Below are 20983 nucleotides of genomic sequence, written 5' to 3'. Positions count from 1 at the left end.
AATGGCCATCTCAGTCTCCAGATTTATATCCCATCAAGAACCTGTTGTCTGACCTAAAGAGGGCAGTCCATTTGTGCAAGCCCAAGTATATCAATGATCTTAAAAAGGTCTAGGTGGATGAATTCTCTGACCTTATTTTATCACAGCTTATTGGAAAAGACTCATAGCTGTACATATACGTATAGTGTAAAATTATTTGACCATAAATTCTGAAATATTTCAACAAGATGCATGTCCTGTGATGCATAGCTGGCAAAATATGGTATTCCTGTATATATTAATAACATAAATTACTAAAATGTATTAACTGCAATAACATTTCAGTAATTTACAATGAATACCATATTTTGGAAAGTATTGGCTGTGAACTAAGTCAATATTGCTATATTTGAGGACAGTTTTGCTTTTCTATGATGGGCTAAGATGTTTTAAAAGCTGCTGATAACAAACGTGACCGCCAACCAAAACAGGCACTGCCCTGTCGTGATGTGGCCTCTGCTGCCATCTACAGGACATAAAGGTGTACTACACCTTATCACAAACAAAGGTCATTTGTCTTAACTGTCCAGAAAAAAGATAACCACCCAAAAAATAAAATAAAAAGTATTTAACCAAAAATAATGTTTTATCTGGCAGTTTATTTAAATTACATTTCAACTGCGGGGGTTATCTAAATAATCACTTTTAAAGTACCTGATAACCTTTAATGGTCTTCTTAATAGTATAGAACAGAGGGGGAAACTGAGTTACCCATACTTTTTTCAGCATTTAGCATAGCTGGCAAGTGTGTCTTGAGTATGCTGAGAAATGGAGACTGCCAAAGGTTTATTTGCCTTTCTTTCCAAGCAACTTAGTCTGCTGCAGGTAGTGCAAAAACGCCTTCTTGACCTTTCTTCTACATATCACTGTCCCCACCTGAAGGTTTGCCTTGAGAAATACAGTAATCCTCAGTAAAATAAGGGCTATGTCATGTTACTGCCACCAGGAGGTGGTGTTGTTCTGATGCTGCCATGCACGTTGGACCAAATATATACAGTATTTGAAATTTGATGCTGATTAAATGTGAACAAAACATTCCTGCAGATACCTGGCCACTTTAAACTTTGAACATTCCAAATACTTCACATCAGTAAATAAAATACTTCCCAACCAATACTTATAACCACTTAAAGTATATTATGATTATGATTATGATGATGATGATGATGATGATGATGATGATGATGATTATTATTATTATTATTATTATTATTATTAATTTTTAATTAATTTAATTTTTTGTTATTATCATTTGAATTAATCACTTTGTTTTCTATTTCAGTGAAAATGTCTTCTTTTTTTTTATAGGGTTATAGCATTTTGAATAATTACATTTCATTGGAAGTTTTTCTCCTCTTCATTCACCTACGCAGAACTGTGAGGTAACATAGGCTGCATCTTTAGCACGTCATTAAGATTTCCAGTTCCATGAACTATGCCTTTGACCTGTGAGTATGTGGAGTCAGTGTGTTATATCCCTCTTGTGACTTGAAGGGATATAGATGAGCTGAATGTCATGGATGTGAGCTATACTCCTGCTGGAGTTCCACAAGCTGCCTCTGCTGCCAGTAGACTGTAACACACATCTCAGATCCCATGTGCCCATGAAACAGACTACTACTACTATTATTACTAGTAGTAGTAGTAGTAGGAGTTGTAGGAGTAGTATTGCCATTTATGTGATGCTAGCAGAAACCAGATAAAGGGTAATTACCCTTTGCACAATAACTGTAACAAAAAGTGTCAGAATCAGCTCTACTGTTAACACAATCAGCTAGATTGTCAAACATTCAGTTATCGCAGACTAAATGCAAAGCTAAGAGTTGGTAGACCGGACACCCTGGAGGCTGTGTGGAACAGAGTCGAGTCAGTATGTGCTTAGTTGTGTCTATGCTTTAAAATATATAGAGGCTATCCTCTTTAATGCCATGCTGGCTAGCACAAAGGTTTTAAATTTGATGCAGATGGTTGCAGGTTTTTTATTTGATGCTACTTGTCATGGCCAGCCTAATGTACCAAAGGGCTTCGTGCCATAAACAGCAGGAGCCTCATTTATAAAAACGTTCTTGGATTTAATCTTAACTGTAACCTTAAGAGCTTTTCCCAAGTTGTGCTTATACTTGATTTATAAGAAATAATCGAGCTTGGTTTAAAGTGGTGTATTGGCTACTTATACGCATCTGTGATATATAAATCTCAAATGAACTTCATTTTGAACTCCAGTAATGCAGTGCAGCCATGATTGAATGATCATTCTCATGTAGCACACTATTTATGACATTTTATTGCGTGTCTTAAATAAAAAACACGTGGGATTGACCATGATTCTTGCAGAACTAATATTGATTATCAATTAATGTTATTCTTAAAGCAGAAACACAGCCCACTTGAGGGATTCAAATGCATTTCTGAAGTGTGCAGTACAATACCTCCACATAACCAGCAGGTCATTAACTTACCTCTAGGATATACTTTATGCAAACATACAATCATATCCACATCAAAGTGGGATTTTATAAGTAACTATGTAGTCATGTTTTCCTCCGTAAATCACTATTTAAAGGTACAATAGGTAAGGTAAAACATTGTCACAAGACCATTCTAAATCCCTTCCTATCATTGAAAAAGGCTCACTGACATTTTGGCTCACCCACTGCCTGTGTTTGTAGTTTTTAAAGGTACAATAGGTAAGATTTTTGTGTTAAAACATTGTTACAAGACCATTCTAAATCCCTTCCTATCATTGAAAAAGGCTCACTGACATTTTGGCTCACCCACTGCCTGTGTTTATAGTTTTTTTTATAAACCATTTTATAAATGAGACCCCTGCTGGGATAGAAAAATCCACTTGAGGGACAGGGGTGCTGTTTCACAAAGTGACAGGGATACTGAGTTGACTGGATAAATGCTTACAGGGTTACTGAGTTAACTGGATAAATGTTTACAGGAATACTGAGTTAACTGGATAAATGTTTACAGGAATACTGAGTTAACTGGATAAATGTTTACAGGGTTACTGAGTTCACTGGATACATGTTTACAGGAATACTGAGTAAACTGGATAAATGTTTACAGGGTTACTGAGTTAACTGGATAAATGTTTACAGGAATACTGAGTTCACTGGATACATGTTTATAGGGTTACTGAGTTAACCGGATAAATGCGCTAAGGAGAACCTGGAACTGTTCTTTATACTTCGGTCCATGTTCCAGATTTGGGAAGATTCCAGATTTTAGTGCACTGATCCAGCTAGCACAGTAAACCTGCCATTAGTGCTGCAGATTTAGTCAATATTCAAGAAGAATCTTTCACTTTGTGATACAAGCACCAAATTTGGCATGAATAATGCCTAGGACCTACTTTTTCAGAAAAAAAGTAGCCACCTGAAAATCCAAAATGGCGGCTATTTTTCAAGATAGCTGTCACATCAAATGTAAAAAAGGTTTTTTCAGTGTAGAACTTGAATGGCTGGACACATTTTAATGATCTAGGCATCAAAATGTATGCATTTTGACATGACAAATTAAATGGTGCCAATAGCACTTTGATTGACAAGGTGTTGCTTACATTCTGTATGGGTCAAATTAAGAAGCTCACCAATGCAGTGTGCTCACCTTTGACCTTATTTCATGTTCAGGATTACTTGTTATTGTTGGGAAAGAAGACTGAGTGATGCAATCAACTCAAACTGCTCAAGCTGCCATAGGTGTGTGACACCTTGCACACTAACAGATAAGATCAGGACAAACCTTTAAAAAAAAAAAAAAAAAAAGCTCAGGGATCATTACAGTCGGCTTTTAAAGCTTAAAAACGATATTTTGAAAGACAATCGGTTTAACGAAACCTGATTTGCTTTTTAATTTATCTTTACCCCTATTTTCTCATTCTCTTCTTTTGACCCCTTCAGACCTGAACTATGCATTTTCCCCACCCCAAATGCATCCAAAAAATGTTTTATTCCAATCTTAGTTATTATTTCTTTGTACATTCCAGCGGACACTAGGTTTGAACAGTTGTCAAATGTAACATGTAAGATTCAATGGACTTTTTTTTTTCATAGATTAATGTGAGGAAAAATGAAAAAAAGGGCAAACAAGTGGTGTACATTGTAATGTGCACAGGGTCTGAAAGGGTTATGCAATTATATTCATAAGACAGTCTCATTGCTGCAACCTCCTTCAATTCAGTTTAATAGTGTGCAGACAATACCACCCACCTCAGCTGCATTATACTCAACTTTGTGCTGCCGGACACATCTAGAACACTGTCTTAACTGGGTGAACCAACCCAGCAGCACCAGAAAGGTGAAGCTTCAGACAAATTTAGGATTGTCGTCCTAAATAATTAAGTATATCACCATGTATACCGAAGACTAGTGTATCACTTTTGATGCTTACATACAGTACATGTCATATTAATCTATAGAGCATGGAAATATAAGCAGTCCACAGGCAGGGTACACCTGCTCTGCCAGTTGTACGCTGTCATTGCACAGACACTCTTATCACTTTATCCAAAGCGACTTACAGTTTTCAGACTAAGCAAGTGACAAGGGCTACACCGGGGCTTGAACCACCAACCTTCCGCATTCCAGTCATGCACCTTAGCCACAATAAAAAAATTGGTGTTTCAGCATGGTAGAATATATTAAACAAACAGAGGGATTTATATAAGACAGATAACAAGAGGGTATGGCAATCGGGTGTGGGGAAACAATCAGGAAGTGAAACAGGTGAAACGAATAACAGTTTATGAGGAGACTATGGAAAGCATAGAGGGTAACAATACACGGAAATGCTTACAACTTAGACATGGGGTGGCCTGTAGCGTAGTGTTTAAGGTAAATGACTGGGACACGCAAGGTCGGTGGTTCTAATCCCGGTGTAGCCACAATAAGATCCACACAGCCGTTGGTCCCTTGAGCAAGGCCCTTAACCCTGCATTGCTCCAGGGGATTGTCTCCTGCTTAGTCTAATCAACTGTATGTCGCTCTGGATAAGAGCGTCTGCCAAATGCCAATAATGTAATGTAATGTAAAAAAAGAACAGACAGTAAAAAACACAGAACCTGACAGAGGCTGGGCAAGGAAGGGATTTGTGAGAGAATAGCAACCACTGCTAATAAGAGAAACACCAATGCGCATCTCACAACTGCAAAAAGGTGCCTGGATGATCCCCAAGACTTTTGGGATAATGTTCTATGAACAGATGAGTCAAAGGTGGAAAGCATTGAACAATATTATGTCTGGCGTAAAGCAAATACCGTATTTCACAATAAGAACATCAAACCAAAAGTCGAACATGATGTTAGTGTATGCTATGTGGATGCTTTGCAGCCTCTGGACCTGGACAAGTTGTCATCGTTGAAGGAACCATGAATTCTGCTCTGGACCATAAAATTCTCAAGGAGAATGTGTGGTCATCTGTCCATGAGCTGATACTGAAGCCTAATTGGGTTATGTAGCAAGATAAAATGCGAAACACAAAAGCAAGCCCACATCTAATTGATCTGTTCTGTGTTTACTCTGTCTAATATCACATTTTTCTAAAGATCTGAAACCATGAAAAAATATGCAATAACAAATTAAATTTTGGAAGGGGGAAAGAAAAAAAAAACTTTCACAGTGCTGTATATGCTTTTGAAATATGCTGATACCAGCATAAACCAGCATGAACTAGTACTTATCCCAATGCACTAAAAGAAAGTCCTTCTTTGGAAAATAGCGCAGTGAGGTATCTATCATTTCATTTCACATAGTACTTTGGTTTACACCTGCCATAGTTCTGAGAAAAACTGCTGACTGAGCCGTCTGAATTGGCCTATCTTCCGCTGTTCTGGAGTTACCTGACTTTGTACAGTTGCCCCTGAACTGGCAGCAGTGCACGGCTGTCTGGGTTAGGTGCCCAACCGGTGACAACACTGTGTGTTTAATAGGAGCACGGTGCCCTGGCACCGTGTCTGTAGCAGCTGCTGGTGTGATGCAAGCTGACCTCCTTTAGCATTATCATTGCTATCAAGGGTGGATGGCACAGCACTCTGCTATCAAAATCTCCCTGGCAATGTTATATTAAATTTCTTACTCTTGCTCACTTTATACATTTTAATGCCCCAGATAGTAGATTGAACATCTCATTATATGATACTATATGTTAAGCACTTTTAGCTGCAGTCTGCATGAAAGATGCTATACAAAGATATTAGTAGTAGTAGTAGTAGTATATGTACAAACGTAAGAGAAATTTAAGTTAAAACGAAATAAAAAAATATATAATGATAACCATTACACAGATTTGAACAGTTTACTATATAGAATATTTCAGAGTGAATAGCCAAAGTTGACTTAATTTGTTGATTCAATTCATGGGGAAATCAAATTATAGGTACATCACCTGTCATAATAAAGTTTATTACTTCATATTTGCATATTTCTTTTCGTGTTTAAGAGAGCAATAGGGATAATGTAAATCTGAAACGCTAGCTTTATGAATACGATTGTAGCTAACCCATAAAAGCATGATTTTCATTATCCAACAGCTTTTAAAAATGCTTCCCGATAATGTGATTATAAACCAAATTGAAATTCAATTTCGAAAATTCATCCCCGCAGCAAGTAGCACTTCTGCTAACATAAAGAACATACTGTATTATTCTGCTCAAGTAGGTGGTCGGATCAGACCATACTGTAGCAAACACGTGGGACCGAGGCACGAAGCGCTTATTGGGCACACCCCCTTTTGCTTTTGCCTCATTCAGCCCGCCCCTGACATATCGCCAAATCCGATTGGTCTACTGGCGCAGCGCGATGCTACACAAGTGGGGTCAGGGGTTAATGGCCAGCAGTAACCCACAACCGCATCACACCACTGCTCTGATGTCGCTGTCAAAGCGTGTGCTCTCACTAACGCACCAGGTTAACGTAATATGATTTTGTCATCACCAGGAAACAAAATGTCCTTAAACCTGCACTGAATAATTAGAATATAACTGACAATTATACTTCGGGGACCAGCGATTCAGGATTGCTTGCCGATTTATAGCTCACGGTGAGTAACTCAGATAAGCTCCTTAGCTAGATAGCTTGCTAGTAGTTAACGTGAGACAGCAAAGCTAACTGAGCCCTTACTGAGTGAGCTACCCACCTATAGTGTGCATCTGGTATGAGGTACATCATACTGTTTATTTGTGCAATAATTGGCGATATCAGGTAGTCCGCTATCAGTGTATATTTTCCTTCGATATCAGCTAACGGGCTAAATACTGAGGTTTAAGTTAAATAATACAGTTCGCAACTATTCACTATTAATGAATATTCAGACTATAGCCTATAAGCGAACTCAGGTCCGCGAACCCAAATTTAATTTGTTTGTCGGCACCTTATGCCCATGGGGTGTTTTCAAGTAAGTTATCTAACAAGGCGATATATTCGTCAGATCTTTCTATATTTGGCCGACTAACGTTACACATTTGACAACATAGTCATGTTTAGTCCTTCTTGTAAATCAAGCTTGTTCCCGTAGTTTATAGTTACAGACGAACAGCGTTTTGCAATGTGAGGAGCGTGTTTTACAGGTCTTACAAGCTAGCTAGTTAGCGTACTAGCTAGGTGCGTCTGTCTAATTGTGAGCACATGTAACGTACATGGGTAAACCTACTTTAGCTCTTTAGATCTTGCGGCTGTTTTGCTCTTTTGAGGCAATTTGGAACTGGATATTAAGTCATATAGTACAGTGTTTAGGCTAATAGTTCTGAATAATCTCACTCGGTAGCTAGCTGTCGCTAGTCAGCCACCATTCATTTTGGTAGCTGCATCCTAAATGGTCTTAAATGTCCGACAGAGAATGGGCCGGATGATGCGACTAAGAATGACTCTCTGACCAATTATAACATTTTACTCGGAGATATAACGTGGGCATTTACGACGTACGTACTTATTGTCGATGGGGCGTTTTTTTATTTTTTTATTTATTTATTTATTTTATTTAGCCAATGTCCAGTCAAATCATTACAGTTGATTGGTCTGTTCATCGTCTGATCATCCGCCGCAATAAGCACTGCCTTACACTGCTTTACACGAATTACTGGGAGTCAGTCGATGCAGCGCGCGGCATGCATATTTCTTTCACGAGTGTAGTGTTCCGAAATAAGGGGGCTCATATTTTTCAGCTGTGATGGATGTCGTATACCTAGCTACCTCCCACTCGCAATATTTCTGCTTTTGTGTTTCACTGACAGTCCAAGTTTAGTGACAGTCAACAGACTTCTTTGTCTCCTTGTCTTTGGCCTTGAGTGGACCACAGGCAGTTAAATGGTGCAGACTGTGAAAATATGTTGTGTTGTGAAATATGAGGTCATTCAGCACAGGTGATAAGTTGCACAATGTACCATTGACTTCTGCGATTGGCAGGGCACCCAATATGCAGGTTTTCCAGGTTTTCCTGGCTTAAGTCTTTGAAACCATTAAATGCTTTAAAAAACAAAACATTAAAGAGCATTATGGCAGACAAGTATTCATAAAAAAAATAGCTGTATTTTTCCTGTCTTGCTCATGATAAACTGTTCATAAGAAAGTGTCTTCTTTGAAGTTGAATGGGGAGTGAGTGAGTTTTCAGGGAGCCTTCAGTCGTACCATTTTCATAGTTTACACCAGGACATCTTAATCCTGGTTCTGTACAGGTGCAGGGTTGGCTGGTTTTTCCTTTGCATTTAATTTAGCAATTAAAACCATGCATTACAGTTAACTCCCCTCACCAGGTTTCTGCGGTTTAAAATGGCTGCCAATGTTAAGTCTAGAGCATAAAAACCAGCAGACCGTGCAGCCCTCCAGACTAGGCTTGAGAAACCCTGGTCAATACCTCTAGGAGCCTCTAGTATATATCCCAGCACTCACTCTGTTGGGGTCCCTGGTTGTTGTCCTCTCAGGTTCCCACATACACGCAGTATGTCCCGTCTGCCTTGTGCAAAGTATGTAGCCTCATTTGCCCCCGTGGAGATTCGGCCTTGTTTGTGGGTCACAGAGCGTTTAAAAGGTGTAAAGTGCGGAGTTGAATAGCCTTATGTCTTGGAAGAGGATGGCACATTTGCAGTCGGCAGCCATTGGTGAAGTGGCTGTGATGTAAGCTCATGTCATGTTTGGGTACTGGCAGGAGGCTGGCGGACGCTCATTCCCTTTGGGGAGCTCCCGCGGTTAGCTTGTTCAGTTGCCTCATCTGTGACTTCTCCCTTCACAGCCCTGGGCGTCGTTGGCTCTTGGCTGGCTTTGCTGGTCTGGTCCTTTCTTAATGAGCTTTTCCTCATGATTTCCTCAGTTCTTGGAGGCTGCCAAGGAGACACGGACATGGCAGAGCAAGACCCCCCCGCCCAGAAGGCTCCCACGGCGCCCAACCTCCACCATTCCCACTTCATCATCGGCTCCGTGTCGGAGGAGAACTCCGAGGATGAGATCCCGGTGAAGACGGGCGTACTGCTGGAGGAGAAGGAGAGGTCTCTGTCGCCGTCGTCCGTCAACTCGGACGGCTTGTACGAGCTGACCTTCGACGGCATCGATGGGCCCATGCACAACCTGAGGTCAGCACGTCGCTGTCACTCCTTTCTGTCAAGTTCTCTCTCTCCCCCTCTCCCTCTCCCTCTCCCTCTCTCTCCTCTCTCTGTCTCTGTCTCTCTCCCTCTCCCTCTCCCTCTCACTCTCTCTCCTCTCCTTTTGCCTGTCTCTCTCCCTCTCCCTCTCCCTCGCTCTCTCCTCTCCTTTTCTCTGTCTCTCTCTCTCCCTCCCTCTCCCTCCCTCCCTCTCTCTCCTCTCTTTTTCTCTGTCTCTCTCTCCTCTCTTTTTCTCTCCCTCCCTCTCTCTCCCTCTCTCTCCTCTCTTTTTCTCTCCCTCCCTCTCTCTCCTCTTTTTCTCTGTCTCTCTCTCTCCTTCCCTCTCTCTCCCTCCATCCCTCCCTCCCCCTCCCCCCCCTCTCTCTCTCTCTCTCTCTCTCTCTCCTCTCCTTTTGCCTGTCTCTCTCCCTCTCCCTCTCCCTCTCTCTCTCCTCTCCTTTTCTCTGTCTCTCTCTCTCCCTCCCTCTCCCTCCCTCCCTCTCTCTCCTCTCTTTTTCTCTGTCTCTCTCTCTCCTCTCTTTTTCTCTCCCTCCCTCTCTCTCCCTCTCTCTCCTCTCTTTTTCTCTCCCTCCCTCTCTCTCCTCTCTTTTTCTCTGTCTCTCTCTCTCTCCTTCCCTCTCTCTCCCTCCATCCCTCCCTCCCCCTCCCCCCCCTCTCTCTCTCTCTCTCTCTCTCTCTCTCTCTCTCTCTCTCTCTCTCTCTCTCGTGCACGTTCCGTATGCCTCGTGTCACCAGCTGTGCAGATCCCATTATAACTGTGGGAAAGGGGAAGGGCAGCACTAATGGCCAGTTGAAGACATCAACGGTTCTAAGTTTTAATATAATTGTACTAAAGAATATTAGTCTTGGGGGGCAGGGGGTCGCAGTGGCTAAAAGTCTTCATGACTTTTGCAGTGAGTTTTCTCATATAGTGGCATGGCTGGGAGTACAGAAAGACGGACAGAGAGGGCGCAGACAAGTAGAGAGGTTCATTTCCCAATGCAGATTCCTTCTGTCTGGTGCCTGTGAAAATTCCAGCACTGGTTGCATCATCATAGAAAAGCTGGCGAAACAGCTTTCACTCTTTCATGGTCAGCGGTCCCAGTGCTTCACCCCAGACAGTGCAACCTGTGACGTTTGGAGGAAGTGAATTATCAGACACTCAAATCTTTCAAGCTCTAATCACACGGTTATTTTGTGCTCAGTAACTCGTACTATGTGGTTTGGTTGATAAACCCTTCAGAAGGTGATATCATCCTTGTGTTTTCAGTGTCTGCGTCACTGTCAGTGGATATGTTAGTGGATATTCATCTGTGTTTGTTTATTCATACAGATATATTATCTGTAGAGAATAGAATATTGCCGCACACAAGTAGGCTACTGGGTTTGAGTCTATGGTGCGATTAGCATGAGTGCACGCGCTGTCTGCATTAGCCAACGGATAATCAAATTATCATTCTTAAACTGGTGTAATTGAACTATTTAAAGTATATTTTCTGGCCCTCCACTTAAATAAAAATGGTTCTGAAAACACAACTACACTTATGTCACCTATGCAAAAGTGTTATCTGGCAGGCTAGTAGACAAAAAAAGATATTTAAATACATTTTGAATTTCAAAGCCTATTGGCATCATGATCCTTCTTTGAGCCTAACTTCGTCAAGCGAGTTTGGTTCTGGAAAGACACAATATAAATTATTAGTATAATAATATTATTATTATTATTATTATTATTATTATTATTCATAATAATAATGAGGTTGATGCACTTTAGCCTCCACACATTAGTTATTGTTTCAGTAATATTCTTACAGATGCTCTGTGAGTTCATGCTGGTGTATTGATAAGAATGAGACTGGCGGTAAAGAACAAAGAAAGGCCCTCTCCCCTCATTCTCCTTGCTGGCGGGGATGAGAAAACCTCTGCAGTTAGGACAGAGTGTTGCATAATCCCAACGGGGGTTCGTATGGGCGTGAGGGGTGGGGGTGGGGGGGGGGGGTCCTTGTTTACCCAGTGAGTCTGGAGGCCCCTCTCACGTGGCCGCCTCTGGCATCCTCCATGTTACTGCAAAGTCAGGCCATTGTATCTGGCCAAACACAGGCAGATATTCAGACACACCTTCAGTCGAGCATGGAGGAGCACTTCCGCCTCCTCCCCTATCTCCCACCTCATTGGCTCTTGTCTCCTGTGAAGGCGGGACCTCCCGAGAGTTTCCCCAATGGGGTTTGCTGCTCGTGCAGCACGTGGCACTCCAGGAATTAACCCTTACCTGCTCACAGCAAAAGCCTTCTCTGTATGCAAACCTGCACATGCAGTCCTCCAAAGGTATTATAATAGCAAGGCCAATTCCTTTGTTTTTGCTATTCACTGAAGGCAATTTAGTTTGAGGTCAAACGTTATAAATGAGATAACAGATCCGGACTTCAGCTTTTATTTTGTGGTATTTTTTATCTAGATTAAACAACCTTTAGAGCATATCACCTTTTGTATCAGACCACCCAATTTTTAAGGAAGAAAAAGTATTGGAACATGTGACTGACAGGTGTTTCTTGTTGCCCAGATGTGTCCAGAGTCATTGCACAAGCATTGGGGATAGCTTGTATAACAGTTTTAGTTAGAGAGCAGCAATATAGAGGCTATATCAAAAGATGCAAACCTCTCATCGGTAGTAAGATTCGGAAGGCAAGATTATAATTTCTAAAGAAGTGCAGAGATCTGGAGCAGTTTTATGGACTGATGAGACCTAGATCAACCTCTACCAAAGTGATGGAAAGTGTGGAGAAAGAAGGGATCTGCTCATGATCCAAAACATGATCATGGAGGAGGTGTCATGGCTTCGGCTTGCATGGCTGCTTGTTGAGTGGGCTCACTAATCGTGCTAATGTAACTCATGATGGTAGCAGCATGATGAATTCAGAAATCTTCACATTCTGTCTGCCAACTTGCAGGGAAATGTGTCCAATTTGGAGAAACTCCGTCATGCAGCAAAACAATGATCCAAAACACACCGCCAACACAACAAAAGACTTCATTAGGGAGAAGAAGTAGAAGGTTTTAGACTGGCCTAGTCAATCACCAGACCTTATTGAGCATGCATTTCACCTCCTTAAGAGGATATTGAAGGGAAAAAGCCCCCAAAACAACTGAAAAAGGCTGTAGTAAAAGCCTGCAAAAGCATCACAAAAGAAGAATGCAACAGTTTGGTGTGTCGCAGGCTTGATGCAGTTGTTGAAAGCAAGGGATAGGCTACCAAATATTAAGTGTTATTTACTTTAATTTGCTTAAATAGTCTCTGTGCCAATATTTTCGCTCACCTAGAAATTGGGTGGTCTGATACCAAAGGTGCTATGTTCCAAGTAGTTTAACACATCTAGGTGTAAATACCAGGAAATAAAAGCTGAAATTCTAAACTCTTGTTTCATGTTCATTGTTTTATCTCAACCCCAAATGTATTCTTTGTATTGCAAAAAACTTTTGGAGGGGTCCGTACATGTCAATTCAAAACCTCCTCTCATTCTTTGCGATCACACAGAGGGGCTTTCTGCTCCTTGATTGGCGAAGATGCGGAGAGCAGTCGGCATAGCTCTCGTGACATTTATGCTTACGACACGTAGGGTTTTTTTTCCTCCGCCCCCCTCTTCCGGGGACAATAACATTTGTTGTGGTGATTCGTCTGGGGGGTCAGTGCGGACAGGGCCGCATTCACCCTGCTCGTTCACAGTCCTCACTCTCTGTTGAACAGCAACTGAGTGTTTTGCAGAAAGGGGTGGGCTTGTATTTGCATTAGTATATCTCCGTGAGATTGTGTGTTTCAGAGAGGAAGCAAAACAGATTTGATAATGTTTCACTACTGAAGGGTTTGCCTGGTGCCGCATCCGATTTGGGTTGTAAGGTGATGAGACATGCAGTTCTGTGAAAATGTGAAAGTGTAAAAACGTCACGTGGATGCCGACCTGCTTGTTCTTTGGGTCATCTTTAAAACATCCTCCCCATTCTTAGTTCAAAGCATTTCAGAAGAATTTTGGTAGTATTTTCAAGGGAAGATATGAAACGGAGGGGTAATAAATGTTTCTGGGTGAATTCTGCTTGAATAATAAGTCCTAGCAAGCAGTCTTTGGTTATTTCAAGGGGTTAAGAAGGCAAACACCACAGAGAATTGAATGCTGCAGTATTATAGTCATCTAAGAATTTCTGTGTGTTTTAAACCAGATTAAGATTCACAGAGGAATTAAAACTACTGAAAGTAGCTTTCCATTATGCCATAGCCTATATATGTATACATATATATATACTCAGTAGTGTGCAGTAATGATTATACACCACCACATTTGTTTAAAAGGGGTCCTAATATATTACTTCTTTAAAAATTTTTGGTGAAAATGTATTGAACAATACTATTGTAGGCAATTCCCACAATTGCATTGGGGTAAAAGTTATTCTGCTAAATTACTTCTGATGGTCAGTTGTTCCAGTATTTAAAGTAACAAACTTTGAGCAGTGTCACAGTGTTAAACATGATGGCACGATGGAAGGAGCTCTCTGAGATTGTTCATAGCCGCATTGTAGCCTTACATGATGCCAGTTGGTCACTTGATGAAAAGAATCATCTGGTGATATAAAAGTTGTGACTTGGCCCGCTCAAAGTCCAGGCCTTAATCCGATTGAGCAAATCTGGGATTTGCTGGATACCAAGATAAATAAATCTGTTGTAACATTGAATAGAATCTCTTTGGAATTAACTTCAAACTAAATGGAATGGTTTAACATAAAGAAATAAAAAAATATGTAAACGATTCAATGCAAAGCAAAGGGTGGTCACACTAGATATTGACTTTCTTCTCCAAAAGAGACTATTATTTTTGTTTTCACAATATATTGTTATCTGTTTACTTATTCTCATCTACATAAACCAATGTTACATGAAATAAATTCTTGAATAGTGCTTGGTTTCTGATTTATCTTCATTGTGTTAAGTGTATAATCACCACTGCACATTACTGTATATGTATATCTCAAATAAAGCAAAACATCATTGGACAAATGTTGCATGCAACATTACTACGTAGGCAAGTTCAAAAATAAAGGCTGTAATTACGTGTAACCACTATTCATAATTTAATTAAATCCAACAATACATTTTTTTGATTGAGTATTTTTTGATAGTGCAATCACTATCCAACGTTATCCAACAAAGTGCTGTGTTCTATATATCTAATGTTGGCCAGCGCTAAAATATTTAGACCACTAGCCTATCATATACTTAATATATTGAAAGCAAAAATTCCCTGCTTTAAAAATTCCCTGTCTGTAACAAAGTTCTCAAAAGCAGCAGAATGGGCACATTTCATGCCAGTCAAGCCTGTCCCAGGCAGAATCCATAGGGAAGAGGGATGATCATCCATTATCATCCATGTTTCTACACAGATAGAGGCTAATCATCCATGTTCTTGCACAGAAACAGGCTAATGGTAATCATCCATGTTCTTGCACAGAAACAGGCTAATGGTAATCATCCATGTTCTTGCACAGAAACAGGCTAATGCTAATCATCCATGTTCTTGCACAGAAAGAGGCTAATGCCAATCATCCATGTTTTCACACAGAAAGAGGCTAATGCTAATCATCCATGTATTTACACAGAAACGGGCTAATCGTCCATGTTTTTAATGCAGAAAGAGGCTAATGCTAATCGTCCATGTATTTACACAGAAACAGGCTAATCGTCCATGTTTTTAATGCAGAAAGAGGCTAATGCTAATCATCCATGTATTCCACACAGAAACGGGCTAATGGTCCGTGTTGTTTGTGAATCCTAGGCCCAGTATGTCGGGGCTACACCTGGTGAAACAAGGCCGGGACCGGCGGCGCATCGACCTGCAGAGGGACTTCACCGTGGCCTCGCCGGCCGAGTTTGTCACCCGCTTCGGAGGCAATAGAGTCATCGAGAAGGTGAGAGCAACGTGGCGTAGCGTAGCAGGGGACACCGCTGCTTCACGCCGTGCTGGAACAGGTGTGTGCGAGAAGGAGGTTGCGCCTCTCCCTCACATCTCCTTCCTGCCACAGGTGCTCATCGCCAACAACGGGATCGCGGCGGTGAAGTGCATGCGCTCCATCCGCCGCTGGGCCTACGAGATGTTCAGGAACGAGCGCGCCATACGCTTCGTCGTCATGGTAACCCCCGAGGACCTGAAGGCCAATGCCGGTGAGTGACGGGTGTCGGTTGTAGGGGGGAGGGGTTTGGGGTCTGGGTGGTTGTTGTTGGCGCTGTAACAGGCTGGTGGTTGCAATGACCACAGCCTCCTAAGAGCTGCCTAGTGCTCCAGAAAGGAAGCGAGACAGAAAAGCCAAATAATTTGTTTTAAACAGGCAGGCATGACTCCCCAAGCTGCCCCTGGCTTCTGGTTGCTCTTACTTGTGTTGTAAAAGCCAGACATCAGGTTGATGCATCACCTTCTTTGCATATCTGCAAATATTTTCTCACTGTAGATATCACACTGGCTTCAGCAGCCATGCTCTCATGGTAACTTAATAAAGGGAACTTTGACTGGGCTGGAAAAAAAAAAAACCCCTGGCTCTATTTCAGTTCATGACATTTCTCTTTTGTACGCGAGTATTCATTTTCGCAATGCGTGCGTGTGTCCGCGTGCAGAGTACATTCGGATGGCAGACCACCATCTGCCCGTACCAGGAGGGACCAACAACAACAACTACGCTAATGTGGAGCTCATTCTGGACATCGCCAAGCGCATCCCCGTGCAGGTCAGTTGCAGCAGCCTGCCCGGTCAGGCCCGTTCGCCATCGTCCCATTAGCATGTGCGTGTCTGCGCCGGCTTGGCGGTTCGCGGGCGTACGTTTTGGACCCGCCTGCATGCCGTAGAGCCCTCTGCTCCTCTCCGCAGGCTGTGTGGGCGGGATGGGGCCACGCTTCCGAGAACCCAAAACTTCCAGAGCTGCTACACAAGAACGGCATCACTTTTATTGGTGAGAGCCACCTGACCGCGCCCACACCCCGCTTTCTCATCTCTCGCTCAGTTCATGCCAGGCCTGGGTCAGATACGTCATTGTTTTGGATTCTGATACGTTTCTGTGCTCGATTGGTCTTTCCTGGTGCAACTGAGCCAGCAAAGAGGACCAGAAAGAGGAATTGGAACTTTTTTGAGAGTACTTCATAGTTCCTATACACCAGCCAAGCTCAGTAAAGGGTAGAAAAGTATTTGAATCCAACACAATTACGTATTTGACCTAGGTCTGGTTCATACACACATACTCCAGCAGCTGGTTCGGTTTCACTCTCTCAATGCTGAGCTTTTGAGCCCCCTCTGCCCCTCTCTTTAGGCCCCCCTAGCCAGGCCATGTGGGCACTTGGTGACAAGATCGCCTCGTCCATCGTGGCCCAGACAGCCGGCATCCCGACTTTGCCCTGGAGTGGAATGGGTAAGCCTCCGAATTTGTCTTCCCCAATTTCACTGTAGACTGACTGTAGACCCCAAAACTGTTAATGCCTGTTGCACTGTATATGCATTTATGAATTGTATGTTGAGCACCAAAGAATTACTAAGAGCACCAAAAATCATTTAGAGTGATTTTGTGGTAATCTATTTCAGGCTGTGTAACACTCAAACAAACCCATAATGCATTTCTCCATCCCTGTAGTCAATAATATTAAGTTATATTTATTCAGTAATGATACGTGTAATCTGTTACCTTAATTTTATTTGGTAGATGTTGTGTATTATTTTACAATGTAGCTTGATTGTGTTTGACCTTATATTTAAAAATGGGGACTACAGGAACTAAATCAGTTTCTAAATTACAATTCTAATAAATATAAACATTTCATATTGGTATTACATTATATTACATCATTTTCCATTTTAAATTTTCCGTTTATAAGTGCAGTGATTCCATAATTTGGTCCAGTACAGTATGTTATTGTGATTACATGTGAAGTATAAATCCAGAAAAGGCAGGTTTATATCTCGGAGTGCTTCCTGGTAAAAGGCATGGCCTGTAATCCCTCCAGGGCTGACTGTGGAGTGGACGGAGAGTGACCTGAAGAAGGGGATAGTTAACGTTCCCCTGGACCTGTACGAGCAGGGCTGCATCCACGACGTGGAGGACGGTCTGAAGGTAAACCTGCTGACGCGGCGCGTTAAAGGTCCACGCGCGTCATCGTTCTCTTCCTGTTCTTAGCATCTCCTGTAAAACGCCCGCAAAGCGTTCACAAAAATCTCTGACGTAGGTTTTTATAAACCCCCTCTGCGGTCAGCTTTCTGTGTTAACACTGACAGTGGCAAAAGTGTAGCTAAATAATCGGTAAATAACTGACTCATTTAGAAGATCAAGAAGCTTGTCAAAAGGTGTCAAAAGGTGTTTAGCTCGTTCTCCAAGAGGCAGATTATGTGGGCTCTGATGTTTATATTTATCAACATCATCCGATAATTATGCAATCATGTCACATGGGAAATCATTTTACAAACCGCTTGGAAAAATAACTTGCATGAATCAGTGTTGGAACACAAACTGAAAACTTGAGGATGATATGACAAGCTAAAACAAATGAAAAATGTGTTTCGGCCTTTAATGCAGAGCCTCCGTCCTGGGGCCCTCTGTGTGTGCTGGTCTATCTTTCAACCACAGTTTTAATCCAAGAATTTTAACAAGCTGTTACGTTTTTTTAATTGGGTACTTTTCATGCTTGGAGGGATTATTTACGCTCTTAAGCCACATTATGTCAGAAATTATGCATGCCATGAAGAATAAAGCCCTATGTTTACGTTGTGCTTATTGTGCTATATTGAAAACAAGTACATAAGAAGAGGTAACACATTTTTTTAAAATTAATGACTGAGGTGAATTAGTAGGAGAATCCGCATTAGGTTGTTGAACATACTGTATGTTCTGTAATTTATACTGTAAATTATTTTATCATTTCTGTCCTTAAACTTATTTACGCAATGCAGGTTTGGCTTGTCATCATTTACTTTGTCTTTGAAGCCATAAATAAATATTTGAGTTATTTATGGTTAGATTTAGTGGCTTGAGCAAAATTACATCAGTATGTAAGCAAAGTAGGACTAGTACTGTAGGAATCAAGACCGAATACCGGGAATACACTTGCGGTTCATTGCTGGCTACTCTGTGGGCTTGCCACACTCTGTCTGGCACTGAAGATTGTTTCTTAACTGGAACAATTGTTGCCCTTTTCTTTTATCACTTCTTTTTTGCACTTGCACTCTTACATTTTTTTACATTTTATTTTTCTTGGCTTTAGCATTTTTCTTTGCTTGGGGTGTGAATATTCTCTTTGTTTTTATGGATATTGGCCTCATACCAAGAGTGGAGCAGGTACCACTTACCTCTTTTGTAAAATCGTTTTTGCAGTATAGCACAAGAAGCACACTGTGATCATGTGACGTTTATTTTGCACGACATGCATGGCTACCTCTGACATAATGTGGCTTTAGAGGGTAAAGAATCGCTATGAACTTGAAAGTATCTAATGAAATAAAATGAACACATAGTGGGTACCCAAGCTGAACACTAAGGCCAGCATTAACGCGTGTGTGTCTGTGCGGGGCTGCATGGGGGTCGTGTCAGGCAGGGTGAAACGACTGTGCTCTCCCTCACCTCTGCAGGCCGCGGAGAAAGTGGGCTACCCCGTGATGGTCAAGGCGTCCGAGGGGGGTGGAGGAAAGGGGATCCGCAAGGTCAACACTGCCGACGACTTCCCCAACCTCTTCAGACAGGTAAGCACCAATAACTACCCCAACACCACCGTCAACTGCAAAACCTTCAACAACCACAATACCATCAGCCACAATAGCACCATCAACCACAATTCCCACCTCAGTCACAATACAGCCATTATCTACAATACTACCATCAACCACAGTACAGCAATTATCTACAATACTACCATCAACCACAGTACAGCAATTATCTACAATACTACCATCAACCACAATACAGCCATTATCTACAATACTACCATCAACCACAATACCACCATCAACTGCAATGCAAACGTCAACCACAGTACCAACATGAACCACAATACCAACATCAACTGCAATGCAAACGTCAACCACAGTACCAACATCAACCACAATACCAACATCAACTGCCATGCAAACATCAACCACAGTACCAACATGAACCACAATACCAACATCAACTGCAATGCAAAAGTCAACCACAGTACCAACATCAACCACAATACCAACATCAACTGCAATGCAAACGTCAACCACAGTACCAAAATTAACCGCAGTACAACCATCAACTGCAAAACAAATATCAATATCAATTGTAGTTCTGATAGGAATACAATTAGCAGTAATATACAGTACAAGAAGTGTTAAGGAGTTTATTGAAATGTAATTCAATTGTAACGTAATTATTTTAGTCAATTTAAATGGGGCAGGATATGGTCGCCATGTTGACTCTCAGAATTCAGCTCCCGAGTTTGTGGTCACTGACCCGGCGCCCCCTCTGTTTGTGCGTGTGCAGGTCCAAACGGAGGTCCCCGGCTCGCCCATCTTCGTCATGCGTCTGGCCAAGCACGCCCGGCACCTGGAGGTGCAGATCCTGGCGGATCAGTACGGCAACGCCATCTCCCTGTTCGGCCGCGACTGCTCCGTGCAGCGGAGGCACCAGAAGATCATCGAGGAGGCGCCCGCCACCATCGCCACGTCAGACATCTTTGAGGACATGGAGAAGGTACGCCGCTCCTGCGGGCTTGTGTTGAATTTAACGGGGACTCCCTGCTAAGGCAAAGTGTTCTCGCTATGTAACGGAAATTTTTTGTCAATGTTATAACATTCACTAGTCCAGGAGTGACCGACAAAGCTTCGACCTGTTTGGTCTGAAGTTATGATTCAGTAGCCTGTGCCATTCTGGTCGATTTATACCAGTGATCTAACATTGCCACAACGTTGCCGCAACATTGCTGCAACATGGGCTGTTTGCTTTGCTGGGCTTGAGCCGCGGTTTGTCCCCTGTGTTAGTGTGCAGTGAAGCTGGCTAAGATGGTGGGCTACGTGAGCGCTGGGACGGTGGAGTACCTGTACAGTCAGGACGGCAGCTTCTACTTCCTGGAGCTGAACCCCCGGCTGCAGGTGGAGCACCCCTGCACCGAAATGGTGGCCGACGTCAACCTGCCCGCCGCCCAGCTGCAGGTGAGTCTGTGGCTCTGTGTAGGAAGGAACCCAGCAGATGTGTGGCTATACAATTGTGTAAATGGGTACATGTGTTTCAATACCGGGGGGGTGGGTGTGCGAATGTGTGTGTGTGCTTGTTTGTTTACGTGTGTGTGTGTATGTGTGTGTATGTGTGTGTATGTGTGTGTATGTGTGTGCTTGTTTGTTT

At 42.2% G+C, this 20983-nt stretch overlaps 1 protein-coding gene across 1 annotated transcript in view; it reads left to right on the top strand.

Annotated features, from left to right (window-relative positions):
• Positions 1-6898: 6898 nt before the first annotated feature.
• acaca (acetyl-CoA carboxylase alpha) overlaps positions 6899-20983 on the top strand; it is a 77442-nt gene continuing 63357 nt past the window's right edge. Inside the window, exons 1-11 of the mRNA XM_061247987.1 lie at positions 6899-7083; positions 9346-9604; positions 15430-15562; positions 15677-15815; positions 16263-16372; positions 16513-16594; positions 16949-17047; positions 17637-17743; positions 19252-19362; positions 20126-20335; positions 20623-20793. Coding sequence (XP_061103971.1) covers positions 9375-9604; positions 15430-15562; positions 15677-15815; positions 16263-16372; positions 16513-16594; positions 16949-17047; positions 17637-17743; positions 19252-19362; positions 20126-20335; positions 20623-20793 — 1392 coding nt within the window. The 5' untranslated portion in view covers positions 6899-7083; positions 9346-9374. The remainder of the gene's footprint in view (positions 7084-9345; positions 9605-15429; positions 15563-15676; positions 15816-16262; positions 16373-16512; positions 16595-16948; positions 17048-17636; positions 17744-19251; positions 19363-20125; positions 20336-20622; positions 20794-20983) is intronic.

Source organism: Conger conger, chromosome 7 (assembly GCF_963514075.1).
Source record: "Conger conger chromosome 7, fConCon1.1, whole genome shotgun sequence".
NCBI classification, from domain to species: domain Eukaryota; kingdom Metazoa; phylum Chordata; class Actinopteri; order Anguilliformes; family Congridae; genus Conger; species Conger conger.
The sequence above is the reverse complement of the archived record's forward strand: the minus strand, read 5'-3'. Positions and strand labels throughout refer to the sequence as shown.